The 15,267-nt window shown below is 39.1% G+C and overlaps 1 protein-coding gene across 2 annotated transcripts in view; it reads right to left on the bottom strand.

Moving 5' to 3' along the window:
* The window catches only part of LOC120764854 (transmembrane 9 superfamily member 2-like), a 34,144-nt gene extending 18,877 nt beyond the window's left edge, over positions 1-15,267 (bottom strand). Inside the window, exons 1-10 of one of the 2 annotated variants that reach the window (XM_040088969.2) lie at positions 15,059-15,267; positions 14,622-14,689; positions 13,223-13,316; positions 11,141-11,268; positions 10,788-10,917; positions 9,710-9,837; positions 7,868-7,979; positions 5,669-5,748; positions 4,669-4,777; positions 446-578 (exon numbers count right to left, since the gene is read on the bottom strand). In XM_040088969.2, coding sequence (XP_039944903.1) covers positions 446-578; positions 4,669-4,777; positions 5,669-5,748; positions 7,868-7,979; positions 9,710-9,837; positions 10,788-10,917; positions 11,141-11,268; positions 13,223-13,316; positions 14,622-14,689; positions 15,059-15,175 — 1,099 coding nt within the window. In that variant the 5' untranslated portion in view covers positions 15,176-15,267. The remainder of the gene's footprint in view (positions 1-445; positions 579-4,668; positions 4,778-5,668; positions 5,749-7,867; positions 7,980-9,709; positions 9,838-10,787; positions 10,918-11,140; positions 11,269-13,222; positions 13,317-14,621; positions 14,690-15,058) is intronic. The other variant, XM_040088970.2, reaches the window with a different exon arrangement.

Here is a 15,267-nt window from a genome sequence, read left to right as displayed (position 1 = left end):
CTCCTGCCCACCTCTTGGTCTCATGGGGTGGGCCCGGCCTGGGCTCAGGGCTGCTCCCAGGGGCCTGGGGGGAAACAGCTCCCCCAGCCCTGGGCCAGCAGCAGGGCAGGCCTCAGAGTCTGTTGGATGTTAGCAGCTCCCCTCCCTCGACCCAGGAGTCATCAGTTTCCCAGGAAGGCTTCCCCTGAAAGGTCTGGCCCAGACAGGCTGGGCCATCCTGGCCCTCCCCGCAAGGAAGGAGCCGGGCTGCCTTCTTACCTCCTCCAAGGCTGGAAGTAAAGGAATTTTCCTGGGATTCTCCTGATTTTTAAGCCTGTGTATCCCTATATTAAATTGGTTAATCCAGTTATCAGTTTCAAAGTCAGTCACTAATTGGTTTTTACCATCTGTGTTAAAACAACAAACTATTACACTACATACACATCACCTTAATGAAGTTACTTACATAAAGTAATAAATGTCATAATGAAAATTTGGGTTCCTTGGCCCAGAAAGACAGACAGTAACATTCCCTTCCTTGGAGGCCTAAACACATCTCCATGAACCAGCTTCCAGCCAAATTCCTCTTGGGCATCTTCCTGTATAAAATCAACAATGTCTTTAGCAGTGATACATAATGCAGTAGTGAATTAATGCAAACAAGATGCAAAATTCATATTTAAAGTTTGATTAGCTTCCAGTTAAGATCCAAAGCCAGACTAATTGCATCTGATTCATCACTCATTGATTTTATAACCCCCTAATGGTTCAGTGAAAAAGGCAAGATTTATCAAGAAAATGCTCATCTCCTAAAGCAAGAAAAAGCAAATGTAATTAGTCAAACCATAGAATATCATTCTAAATTTAAACTAAAACAAAGCATTCAGTTTAGTTTTAACTTCAATCTAGTTCATGCATTTATCTTTTTCTGTTTTGATTTCAAAGCCCATTAGTCTCAATGACAATACTGGAAAAGAATGAAACTGTCTCTGTACTCCAGAAGGAAGTTTGCTCCTTGGAATCATGAGGGACAAGTACCAACACTCTGTCCCACTGCTGGAGGTGAATGGGTGGAAGGATGGAATGGAGAGGGGGAAACCTCAGTCCAGTGGCTCTAAGGAACCACTGCTAAAGAACAAAACTTTTCAATAAAGTCACTCAAAAGAGACATATCCCCTCACAAAAAACCAACCAAACCACAAAACTAATGCACACAACCACAGATAACCAACCCCACAAGAAGACCCTCTACTCCTCTTAAAGTTAAAAGCTACAGGTTCCATTCAATGTAGGAATACTGAGTTCAGTTCAAAGGACTGCTTACCACTAGAAATAAAGCTTGCCAAAAAACAGGGTAAGAAAGAAAGCAGACCACACTGGTGAATGATAAAGAGCACTTTAAATGGCAATAGATGATGTAACTTTTCTTTTTCTGGAAGACTGTCTTTACTTTCCCCATACTGATACCTCTGCTTACTAGAAATTACTCTCAGAAGGCTGATATATGAATACAAAAATTGAAAACTATTAAACACAAGATAACACTGATTAAAATACAAAACCACACCCTATACCTGATAGAAAACAATACCAGATATCCAGGTATAATTCCAACACGTCAATGTTCCTCCAACAAAGAAAGATTTTTTTGGTCAAAGAAGTATAAATACATAACTTCCTGTAAGTCTGAACTTGAACTAATTGTGATAATGATGAGAAAATTGTTGAGGTAAGACAGAAGAAAGGCTTTTCCCAGGTAATTGTAAGTAAGGAATGAAAGAGTTGCAAAGGTTACCACCTAAAGCAAATCTCTGTATCCAAAATGGTGACCACTAAGCAGGAACAAATACTTAGTACTTCATGTCCTGACAGAGCACAGAAAATGTTTCAAAAAATTCAGCAGTATTTCATATTGCTAACTTTTAATGTACAACATAATGATAAGAACTGTACAACTAAACCAAGTAGTAAGCTATATTATAGAGTTTCAAAAAATATTAGAGCAAAATTACTCTAAACTTTTCAAAGGTGCAGTAATCCTCATCTTGAAACATGATTTTAAAGAGTTAAGATTTTAGCTAAGGGTTAGAAGTAATTTATATTGATCAAGATGTAAGTTAGATTAGTAAATGGTAGGTTAATGATTATTATATGCCCAAGCTAGAGCTAACTGTTATATTATGAGCTTGTTTATAGAAAAAGTGGAGTAAGTGAACCGTCATAAGAACAGATTGAAACCAATAAGAACAATGGCCAGCACCTGGACTTGGTATCAATCAATCACGAAGCAGGGGACCTTGGACAGCGCCAGAGGGTCACAGAGACCTGATGAAGACTCTCCTGACTTCATCCTTTGAGACCACTGACCCAATTTGAGACCACTGACCCAATTCAAGAGAAGAACTGTGCACGCGTGAAGGCCTAATAGCCTCATTTTAATATAGAGCGGGGATGGGAGGTGCTGGGGTTATGCATATGTATTGTATGTAAGATCTTGGGAAATAAATAGAGAGCAAAGAGCCTTGTTCGGGGCGGCCACGCCTTTCGGAGATGACTCCCGTGCCACCCGCCAGTGAATAAACATACCACTTTCTAACTTTAATTAGTTAGAGAGTCTTTGTCCGTGATTATATCGGTTTTCAACGACTCAATCTTACCATTAATTTAGCTTAGTTCTGAAAACATTCTAACAAAGATTAAAGCCTCCTACATTCAAGTAGTCATTATCAAAGAGATTTTGGAAAAAAGAAAAACTAAAAAAAAAAGAAAAAAGAAGAAAAAAGAGCTTTACCTCACACTGGTGAAAACATACTGAAATGAGATCTCTTCAGTTCAGGAATCCTCTCTTAGTCCTAAAACCCTAAAAGTAATCTAATGATTTCTAAACACTTCATTAATTAATGTCTCACTAAATCCACATCACACTAAAAGCCAGCTAGCATCAGTTGAAACATTCAATGTGCATTCTAAGACCACAGCCACTGGCTGGTGCATCGATCTCCTTTGAAGTACAATCACCAGCATCCCCTAAATGTGACATAATAATTTGCTTCCCTGCATCTTCTTCAGCCCAGGTCCTCTTTTGCACAATTTCATACCTTTTTAAATAAGCTCCTTGAACTGCAATAGATCTTTAAGTCCCTCACATGTGTCAAGAAAATAAAAAACTGGCTTTCTGAAAGTCACACCTATCCCTGCTGTTACTCATAAAAACTAATCAAGCTTTTACAAGTCTTGATCTTTATCACATTAGGAATGATCAACTAATAAAGACAATACAGTATAAAATATTGAACATAATTTAATTGAGAGATAAAACAGAAGCTTCACAAAAACTATCAGTTAAAGGATGTGAGAAAAATCATTCCACTTTAAATCACTGTCTGGATTTATATTAACAAAAGATATTTGTCCTAGGTTGCAATGTAAAATGTGCCCAAATATGTATTCTATCACCATCTACATGAGATGTTGAAACTAGGTTGGGCAGTGTTTCCCTTGCCTCCTGCCTCCAGACTATCTTCTGTTAATGGCCCATCAATGCCCTGCTGCATGACTCATAGATAACTCCCTCCAGGAGCTATCTCTGTTTAATAGGCAATCAAGGACCCATTGTAAGACTCATAAAGTGATATCAGCCCATTGTGAGATGCTCCACCCAGGGGGAGGAGCCAAGCATTCCCACCTGGATATAATCTGGGATTTGGGACAGCACAGGCAGCCTTACCCACTGGATTCCCAGAGGACAAGAGCTACCAGACCTTTCTGCGGGAACACTGCTTCAACAAGACCACTTCATCTGGGCTGCTACCACCACTATGTCAGGTTGTATTCTGACTCTGTCAGTGATCTTTTGTACTATTGCATTTGTTTTATTTTATTTTACCTTTTTTTTTCTCTCCTATTAATTTTTTTTTTTCCTGACTTGGAGTCTCTCTCTGGTTTTGCCTTCAAGCCAGCACAATATTCAATATTAAAATCACAAAGAACAGAAGTATTTTCAGATGTTTTAGTTTCAATATGAAATATTTTTGTGCATTTTGAAGTATTTCTTTAACCAGATGGACAGCAACAAGAGTGAAAATTCAAACCTTTGTTGCATCTGACATTACTTCTCATCTTTAAGTTGCAGATACTGCTTTTACCAATGAGAAAAAGGCTGAGTAAAAATTACTCTCAATCTACTGGTCAAGTCTTTTCAACTCACAATCAGTTATATTCTCTTCCACTATAGGAACCTGCTGCTTTCCCATTTTAAGGAGTACATATCTCAAAAGAACTCACAACAGGTTCAGTTGGATGGTAACAGGCTTCAGTCACCTCACTAATTTAAACTAGACTCAGTTTAACACAGCGATTACCATGGGAATTGTATTTACAAATAAAATATCATTTACAGACATACCAAGCAGTTCTAGCACAGCTAGAGGTCAGAAGTTGTGTTGCACATGAACTGCAATATGATCTAACTAAACAAAGTGATTCCACCACACTTTCTAGCCACAGGTAACATCAATTTGTATCAGTCTATGTTAATTAGATTACCTCCAATAATTTTTAACCCCCAGAGACATTAGCATGTATCAAACTCATAGTTACACATCTCTCTAGACTGTACTGAAAACTAAGAGACAGACATCACTGCGGACAGAAAAATGTGCTCATGTAAAAGCTGTAAATTTTACTCACAGAAGAGTCAATCTGGTTGTATCTTGCAATATCTTTATGAAGAGTCCTCAGAATGATCATAGCCACCATGCCAGATAAGAAGAGAACAATTACAAGGGAATTCATTATACTGTGGATAAAGAAAAAGTCAAACTTTGAATCCAGTTATTCAGGTTTCAGGAGATGTACCAGTTCATACTACATGTACAGCTCAGATCTGAGGAAAAGCCTTAGATATTCAGACCTTTCAGTATTTTCTCATCCAGAGAAGATAAAGGCACACAACTTAGAAGTCTATGACTTCTTAGGAGACAGAAACAGTATTTCATGATACCTTGCTAATTCTGAAGACAGTTACATATTGCCCTTCTTTATTTTCCTCCTTATTTAGCTCAAAGTAATTTCCCTGGTGAAACAGCTACAGTTCTTAGAGCAGACTGTAAAGTAGGTTTTATATCTCTCAACCAATTAAATTGATATTGTGCTATTTAATATTTTGTAGAGAACTATTTATTTGGATTAGCCTTTTCAAGATCTACATTGCAAAACATTAACACTTCAACACAAATTATATATTTACTTAGTATCATTCCCATGCTATGGAGGGAAATAAGCAAGAGCTTTTCACATACATATTTTACTCATAAAAAAGACCTTTTTACTGTAAGCATCTGCTGAGTACAAAACATGCATTATGCATATGTACCTCTCACTTGGCAGTGAAAGCCTGACAGTAACAATAAGAACACTGCAGAGCTGCAATGACTCAAAACTTCTCCAGAATGGAGATGATAAAGTAAAACAATGGAAGCTGCTTTCCTTTTGGATACTGATAATGCATTCCTTTCACAAAATGCAGTAATACAATTGCTCCCAAGAGATGAAAACTTACTTCACATATAAAAGCAAAAAGTTTTCTTGACTGAAAACCTACAGACTTTGTTCTATCTCCCTAGAAGTACAACTAAGAAATCTTTGTGCTCCCCTGCAAGGTTACTCACTGAATAAATGCAAATCTTACCTAAACCACTGGATGTTTGTATGTGGCATGGACTCCAAAATGTAGTCCCACCTGGAAGCCCACTTAATACTATCCTTTTCCTATAAGGAAATTAAATAGTGATTAATAGAAGCAAGTACATGTTTGTTGCGGTCTCCGAAAGGGAATAAGCATACCACATCCCTTCCCTAAACCTTCCAGTCAGCAATCATTTTTAAGCTTGGTAGCAACTCTGGATGTAAGACCTCTCTTGCATTAATTCATTTCTAGAGACTCTAAAAGAGTATCTTTTCATTGAAATCTCCTATCCACATCTTCTACCTTTAAATTAGGCTTCACTAAGCCTCATTTTTCCATGATTTGGGATGTAGCTGCCTGCAGATCCCAACTGCTGAAAAAAAATCATGCCATCACTACAAGATTTTCCCAGCATAGCACACTGATCTTGAAACTTCAACTTTGTCAAACATACTCCAGAGAAAAATTCCAGGAGAAACTAGAAATATGTTTTTCTCATCACCTTTAATGCATTTAGCACAGGCTTCTTCAGTCTCTGCCATAGTGCTGGCTGATACAAATTATTTTCCACTCTGATTTCTGGCAGACAATTTTCACTTTGATATTCCTCTGATGGACCTTCACGTGTACAATTGAGGACTCTTTCTGACCCACAAGCCTTGTCCTCCCCAGTTGTTCTCTTTGGATGTACACACATGTTGTCCTACTACCAAATTCTATCCCCTGACTGGCATGAAGTTCTGCTGAATTTATTCATTTACTCACAAGGTGCTAAGTTTGCACAGCTGAGTACCAAACTGCTCTCATGCTTACATTTTTGTACACTTGTGTACTAAACATTAGAGCTATGATGATGTATACTTTTCACACAGTGCTAAATACCTTGTCCATTTCAGTTAATGAAAGCAGACACCATAACTTTCTCATCAGAAATCAGCTTCCATATTAGAAAGGACCATAAAACAGTTACATATTTTACTGCTTTATGTAGTCATGCTTACTGAAACTGATGTTTTCCTATTTAAAAACACTTCTCACTGATAAACACTCCCCTTTTAAGTTATTTTGGAACTACTAATAAAAACTAAAACACATGAGGCATTATTTCAAATCAAGGCTTATGGATGACAGAGAGAATAAGCAGTTTTGAAGTGCCATCTGCTGGAAGTATCCAAATCCACTGGATGTGAGCCTTACCTGCTCCACGACAAGGAGAAAGAGTGTAGGTACCCAAACACCTCACCCATTGCGTGAGTAACCAAAGTTCACACTGAAGTTCTGAATCACAATTTACCTCAAGAATTAAACACAAATGTTAATGAAAGAAGGCTCATTCATGTAGGAAAATCAGTCAAAAGAAGATTGGGTGTCTCAAGGGAAAAGTAAAAGGCTACTGAGCCTTGCACCTCAAGGCCACTGGTTCAAATCAAATTCAATTTGGCAGGATGAAAGCTGTTGCCATATCACAGCTGCTTCACTATCTGTACAAAACAAGCTGGTGGTCTCAAGCCAAACCCTCTAAGATTGGTGTCTTACATGAGAAAAAACCACGCCTTCAGGACAGACTGGAACAGAGGTACCAAGATTTGAAATACCTTGAATCAAGTTATTGTCATACCCACAGGAGGCTCACTTTCCATGCTGGGGTAAAGACCCATTTGCCAAAAAGCAATTTCCTCCTAAGTCATTACAGGCTGAATAAAGCATTAGTGTATTAGTAAACATTAGAGTATTCTAAAAAAGAAATTATCACCTACTCAAGATAAAAGCCAGTGAACAAAATAAAAACCACACAAAATGAGGCAAACCCTGCAACCTCACAAGCTAAAGCTTTACAGTCAAGATTTAACAAAGAAATGTCCCCAAATATAAACTGTTCTTCAACATAAGACTCAGCACTCTGACTGAAATTTGAAAGCAGAGTTTACCTCAAGGAAGACAACTCTTACAGTTACTCAATCTACTAATTTTCTATTACTAATAGAATACAGGGGGAAAAAGGTCTTAATTTATATTTTCATAGTGTCACTTAAATTACAGGAACAAAAAACTTATTAAGATTTTCAGAAAAATACTTCTCAAGACCATCCTTATGGAATTTACACTGCTGTAATCCAGTTTTGGCTATTAGCAAGTTATCCAATTGCTTTGATTTCATTCTTTTGGGGAATTACGTATTCATGTAACAGATTTAATACTTACTTCAAATGTCACAGAGTAAGTGTAAACCAAATTCTGTTTATTGGTGAATTCTCCAGGAATCTCCATAGGTGGACCTTCACAGATTAAGTTATTCTCATCTGTATGCTTGTAGCTAACAGAGAAAAGAAGTTAAATAAAATTTTTTAAAACTTTAATTTTCTTTTAAAAAATTTAGCATTGTGGTCCAACCACAAATACTCCCCATCAGGAGAGTTTCAAGGTTGAAGCAAAGCACCTGGTCAGAGAATGACAAAATTAAGGTTATGTGCAACCTATCTGTCCCCTCATAGTCTGCAGTGCCAGGGAAAAAACAAATTATCATTTTTTAGCCATTCAGGATGCTACTGATAAACCATTAATGAAAAATGAATAAGATTGGTAGAATCTTCCTGGCACCCATGGAAGGAATAAACTTGCATGGCAAGTATAATTCACTAAAAACACACTGTACCTTTGCAAGAGAAAAACCAAGTACAATCAAGTCATGTTGTACCAAGCATGTCTGTATGACTTCAGAAACTGTAGTAGTGTAATTTATTAACTTACTTAATTTCTATAGAAAAGAGAGAGAAGTTGAGCTATTAAAAAATTACCTACTTTGAAATTTTCTAACTGGACTGCAGTTTTCAAATATAGATAAATATGAACTGTGTATGAACAGATTGACTAGAGGCCAAAGTAGTTGCTTCAGTCGTCTTCTGACCTCTGAGTTGTTGCACCTCCACTCTGGTCAACACAACTAAGATGCTACTGTTTGAGAAAATCAGTTAGTCGTCTTAGGAAATTAGTTGTTGTCATCTGCAGTTCTGAATACCAATGTTAACATGGTATTTCACCTATACCTCTGTATCCAAACTTACACAGGAAAAAGTATACCTGTACATTCATCCAAAGTACATTTGGGAGACAGGTAATAGATCTGACATGGGAAACTGTTACTTAGTGAAAGGATGTTTCTCAGTGTTATCTGAAAACACGTACACCCAGATGTTGTAGTGCATTATTTGGGTTTATATTGTATTTCATTTTTATATTGGGTTTTGTAATGGTTTCTTTTGTACCACCCTGTTCCCTTGGAAAATGTATCACGAGGTTTGTCCCTGCTCCTTCTCCCCTTCGATTCTCCCACACTGGAACGTAATCCAACTCTGTTCCACTCCCACCTTGTCCCTGATTGGGTAGTGGCTTTTCCCTGCCTCTAGCCCCTTCCCCCTGGGTAAAAGCCATGGGACCACGTGGAAATCTCTAGCTCTTGGGACCGGGACAGGGACGAGAACTGGACTGTGCTCCTGACCCTGCGGGGGCCGGAGCAGAGACTGAATAAAGCCTTGATTCCCCCCGGACCAAGGGCAGACTCTTTCCTTTTGCCATTGACGGACGCCTGCTCTCTCTAAAGAAAAAGGTTTGCAGCCTCTGGGATCTTTTGGGACCCTGAAGGAAAAAATCCATCTGGCGTGGTTTCTCTGTCAAGCTAGCCGAGGCAAAAATGGAGCCGGGGCTCTGGGAGAGAGAGAGCCACGTCACCCAGATACAAATCAACCAAAACATGAAAAAGGCTCTGTTGTTTGGGTCAGGTTCTAAAAGTCTGTATAAGCAGCTTTTCCATCACAAGGGACTTTGGGGAACACTTTAAAAGCAAAGTTAAATGGCATTTACAGTTGTGGAACTGTCCTTGTAAATAGTACAAGACATAAACCAGCATACCAAAAGCTTTACCAGAAGTCAGAATAACAAGTTCCTCAGAATTTATTAACACCAACAACATCTCTAAGGAACTGTTCTCTCTGGAACTGCTGTTAGGACTCCAGAGCACCAGAACCTGCTGCTTTAATGCCCAATTACCTCTGTGGTCTCAGTCTTGCCATCACCAGTCTTGCACCAGGCCAGTTTTCATCCTTCCCACTGTGGTACATGATTGTTATGTCAACGTGGTTGAAGAGGTAGAAAGTGTTCTTCTTGTTAAACTCTGACTACAAAACATGATCAGGAGACTGAGCAATTCATCCAACAGGAGAGGGCACAAGAAGTCAAAAACTTTAAAATGAGACTGGTGTATATGTATGAAGGAGCTACAAAGGGAAACACTTCAACATTAATATACATGTATAAAAGATCACTTTCAAGAGTCTGGGGAGCCTGAGGAGTAACTGAGTTGGAAGGTGACTGCAGACAGAGTAAACTGAATGTGCATGATAAATGCAACACTTCAAAGAAGCATCAGACTTGCTGCATAGAAATGAACTGACTGCACTGCACACAAGCAGTGGTAGAGCAGAATCAAGGAAAGCTCTCTCCTCATCAAGAGGAGTGTTGTCCCTCACCCAGGAGGGATAAAACTCTATCACTGTTATCTGTAATGGTACTAGTTCACAATGGAACTCCCAGGATGACTGACACATTTCCAACTGTCAACATAATTTTCCCTGTCACAGCTATGTTTGTTATCCTTCAGCCATCTGGGAAAATCCTGACACATTTAACTTGTAAATTGTGCTCGACATAACTTTTACAACTAGAACACAGAGCTCATTTCTAGGACTTCACTAGAAAGCTTCTATCTGATACTGATAAAAGAACATCTTGTACATGAACACAACATAAACAAAGAATGAATAGTTACTAGGATGGATACACATGAAAATTCAGAACAAAACCTCAATTTTCTAAGGCTTTTAAACACCCATGCCATTATTTTATAGCTTTATAAAACATATATTGATCAAAGATGTGTATGAACATTTTATTTGGACAACTGTATAAGTGAGACTGCACACACTAGCAGCACTCAGCTCTGTCAGTGCCCACAGTCTGAACATTAAGCATGTTTACAAACATATCTGTTCTTTCTCAGGAAAAGAAAGCTTAAAAGTAAAACCACAAATGAACCACCCTATACTAACAAAAAAGTTCCACCACTTACATTTATAACACAAGCATCTTTAACTCTACCATCTGGAGTAACAAAACATCCTATGGGAAATCCTGGATTACAATATTTTTGTCCATCTTCCACATCATAACACCACGTTACAGGCATGTTATCGATAATCCTAGACAAAAAATCATCAAAGAACACGTCCTCAGAAAGGGATGCACCTCACTTCACAGTGACATTTCACATTCATGTAGTGCACACACTTTTCAGTAGTGCCTACAAGATGTACAGTAGAGAGACAACTAACACACAAGGAAGAAAGCAACCACTTAAAACATAGATAACAAATGTCCAATAGCAGAAAATAAACCCAACCTCAAGCACATATCTAGGCTTACCAGTGATGCTGATAATTCAATTGCATTCCTTTCTTCAAAAACGCCAGTTTGCTTTTATCAGCACTGTTTCCTGGGTCATATGATCTTGTACAAACCTTCTTGCAAGTTTCTTGCTTTTTAAAAGTGAACTGGTAAAAAAAGCACACAAAAAAAAGTCACTTCAATTTTGCTTCAAAGATCTTTTAGCATTTTGGGGTTTTTTTGAGGTAAAGTAAGGAGGGGTTTTTTTAGCTACTTTACCTCCTTACTGTAAGTTTCTAAAGGATAAACCCAGAGGACTGAAAATTAGTAGAAAAGGTATTGCTTTTTCTTTTACCGGTTTGGCTTATTTTGATAATTTCATCATCTGCTAAAACAGACTTTCACTACATGCTTCTTGAATGTTTCATGTTAACTTTAGCTGGTTTTCCCCATGACGACCAAGTTAGATAAGGCTGCCAAAAGCACAAGTTGCAGATCTAAGCTTCAAGCACAGACATCACCTAACACAAACACACTCACACTTGCGTCTCCAACTTCTAACCTGGTTAATATTTACCTGTTAGTGAGCTTAAAACACGACTGAAAACTCTGTTATCAAGGCCCAAATGCTAACCAGGAACAGCATTTTCTAATTACTGTAGTGTCACCCTGGTTTTTCTGAGTTTTTTAAAGCCTTTTGATTGTTCATAAAATGGAGTCAGACTTTTTAGCTACTGTACAATATTAGGAGCACTTTCTGCTTTTTCTCACACATGTAACATAAACAAATCCTTTGTTTTTCATTCTCTGTCCTTTGTTTGCATATTTCTAACCTGAAAACAATTGCAACTGACAGTTGGTCTGGCCATTCGGCTAGGAGGTGAAAACTCCAGAGGCCAATCCACAGCCAGACCTACAAATGTATAAAAAGTAAGAAATAAACAGGCAGAGGGGCTCTCGGCCTTGGCTCAGCCTTGAGCTCACTCGGAGGAACTCTCTGCCCTGCGAAATCTCTCGTCTCCATGTGATTGCTTTGCGTATCCTGATCACACTGTAGTGTGCTGCCATTTCAAACAATTGTTATAACACTTAATCTATTGAATATGTATCCAGTCCAAATGACCCATCATGCTACATATTTAAAAGCTTCTTGTGACCACTAGTCATAAGACTTAAAATTACATTAGCTCAGAGAATCAATGAGCTTTCTATGAGAAGTTCATATAAGGGAGAGGACATCACCTGTTTAACAGACTAATGAAAAGATGTGATCAGGTCCCTTATGACTGAGCAGCAGCAGACCCAGAAACTGCTGCCCCTTTTTCTCACAGGGACTTGGATTATCTAGCAACCATCACACACACAGAGCAGTTTTCAGGCTCACTGGCAAATCCAAGTCTAGAAACTGCATTTGAACACCATACAGCTCTCAAACACTAAGAGCCACTGTTTGATCACAACTCCTCCACTGCTAATAACTGTCCCAAGTTGATGGCACAGCTTTTTAGATATGCTACATTTGGTCATTGCTAATGCAGGGCATGATACAGAAAAATACCACATACCCAATCCGCAAAATATTTCCATACATTTATTTTACAGAAGGTTCCAAGTGATATGCATCAACACTGAAAAATCTGGTTTCAGACAACATATGATAAGCATGTACAAGCAGAGAAAAGCTGCAAGTGAGCCATAACCTAATTTCCCCTTCCCACTCTGGCAGTTGCCCAATACGACAACCAAGTATACAAAAAAGTTCCTGAACTATCACTTTATAGTCTCCAATGTTACATTTAATAAACAATTTCAGATCATCTAACACACCTTACATCCAGCTATTAAATAACTACCTAAGATATAGTTTCTGGACTTCTCTACCGCAGAGCAACAGGCAAGAAGGGTGATCACTGGCTCAGCTTCCTAACTGTAATTAAGCAACCTAAGATGCCTTTGGGCTGGGAGGAGTTTTATTGGGTTTTATTACATAAACTCCACAGTGCTTATATTAAAAAATATAAACAAAAATAATCACCCAGTCATCAAATCTTCAGCTATGTCTATGGAACAGAACGACAGCTATCAAATTTAAACAGGATCAACTTCAAGGGATAAAATAACCTTATATGGAGACGATGCTATTCTCTCCCCAAACAGCACTTGTCCAAGGTTTTCTGATGGTCTTTTCTCTTCCTTATCTTGACAGAAGTCAAAACTGGAAAGAAAGTAGCAAAGGTTCCCTTTTCTTTTTAATTGACATATAACTGTAAATACCAGCCTAAAACAAATTCTTAAATTATGTCCTTAACATAGTAGTTTTCATGATTTTTTTACAGTTCAGCCACTGGTAGCAAAAACCTGAGAGCCTTTGCAAAGAAAGCTGGCATCTATTTTAATATAAATTTCAATAACTGTTGTCAATTTCAATACATATTCCAGCATATCTTTAACAAAATGCATGATGGTTAGTCCACCCACTCTTTTCAAATGGCAATTTAAACAAACAGTAGAATGTTTCATTTTGTGGGGAAAAAAAGGGACTGTGCTACAGACTTTTAATTTCTCTTGCAAAAAGTTTCTGAAAAAGTACATCCTTTTCTTAAAGGAATATTTACAAATAGCATTTAACATGAAACACATTTCAAAGAAGGAAAGTGCTTTTAGTATTACAGTGCCACACTGTCAAACACCATTCACAAATTCTTTTCAACTACATACAGCCTGAAACTGCTGAATACAGGATAATGTAACCATTCTGGCTTTTCATTAAACACGGGTAGCAGCAGGTTGCATTAAAAATCCCCAACATAACAAACAAACCCATACTTATCTTTGGTACATAAGTACTTTTCCTCAATCAATGGTCCTAAATTCACTGGTTTCCATAAAGTTTAATGGAAATAGAGACGGGGATTTTTTAGCTAGTCTCTGGTCTTGCTTCTTCTGCTGCACTGCCCAGGGAAAGAACTAAAACACCTGCACGTTTTCTTTTCTGTGCCCAACAGTAAGACTGCAAATCATATTGTTTATCATCGCTTTGTAGGCCTAAAAATATCTGCAAAAGCAGATAGAAGTTTTCATATAAAAGAATCAAAATTAAACAAAACCAACAAACAAAGAATTAGCTACAGAGCTCTGGCAAAAAAAAAAAAAAGGAAAGTTAACAGTGACTGGTCTCCAAGTTTCTTTCAATTATCAGGGAAAAAAAAGGAACTCAAAGCATTTGATGTCCTAGATTTGTCTAACAGAAAGAACTTTCAAATATGTCAAACAGTCAATGCTACATCTTGTACTCAGCTCAAAAGAATGCACCCATAATAAACCCTGCAGCCTTTTTTTAAACAATAATAGAAGTCAGGTGGAACAGGTGTGGCCTTCATCCTTTCCACCCTCTTGTACTTCATTCCTGCCACTGAGCACTGGATTCATTCTTCCATCCCTACAGCCAAAATACTGACACTTACGGTAACAGAAAAGTGCCTTTCCAAACGCTTCTGGAAACCGGTTGGGATGTACTTACGCATCATATTCGTATGGCAGAACTGATTCAACAGAGTCCAGCCCGTTCACGAAGAGCTCAATTAGCGACTGAAACAGGAAAGGAGAAAAAGTATGAAAATACGGACTTTCAGAAACAAACGTGTGGCTGGCACGAACCGCGTGGCTATCTAGCAAATGCTTTTACCCCATGGCAGTTATCCTTGGCTGCTGACAGGCCCCGGCCACGCCAGGAACAAGGAGCTAAGGGTCCTCCCAGCGCTGGCGGGAAAGTTCAGCGGGAAAAGGGAATACTAGCTGGGGGTATCTGTCTTCCCGGAGCAAAGGCTGCCGCCCGCGGGAGGACACCCGCGAGCGGCGGGATTTGGAATACCCCGCAGACCCTCCTCGCCGCGGGAGCCCCGAGTGGGGCAGAGCGAGGGGACGGACCGTGTCGGGCCCGCCCGTGCGGGCTCTCACCTTGCAACTCTCGGTCTCTTCGCCCTCCTCACAGAAGCTGACGGGCGCCAATCCGGGCAGGTAGAAGCCAGCGCCGAGAGGCGTCACCAGCAAGAGTGCGGCAGCCAACAGCCTCATCTTGCAGCCTGGACGGGCAAAGGCAATGAGACGCAACTGCAGCCCCGACCGCCCCGGGCAGCGCCTTGCGGAGGCGGGGGCGGTCGCATCAC

Source organism: Hirundo rustica, chromosome W, assembly GCF_015227805.2.
Source record: "Hirundo rustica isolate bHirRus1 chromosome W, bHirRus1.pri.v3, whole genome shotgun sequence".
Taxonomy (NCBI): Eukaryota; Metazoa; Chordata; class Aves; order Passeriformes; family Hirundinidae; genus Hirundo; species Hirundo rustica.
This window is presented reverse-complemented; position numbering and strand designations above follow the sequence as displayed.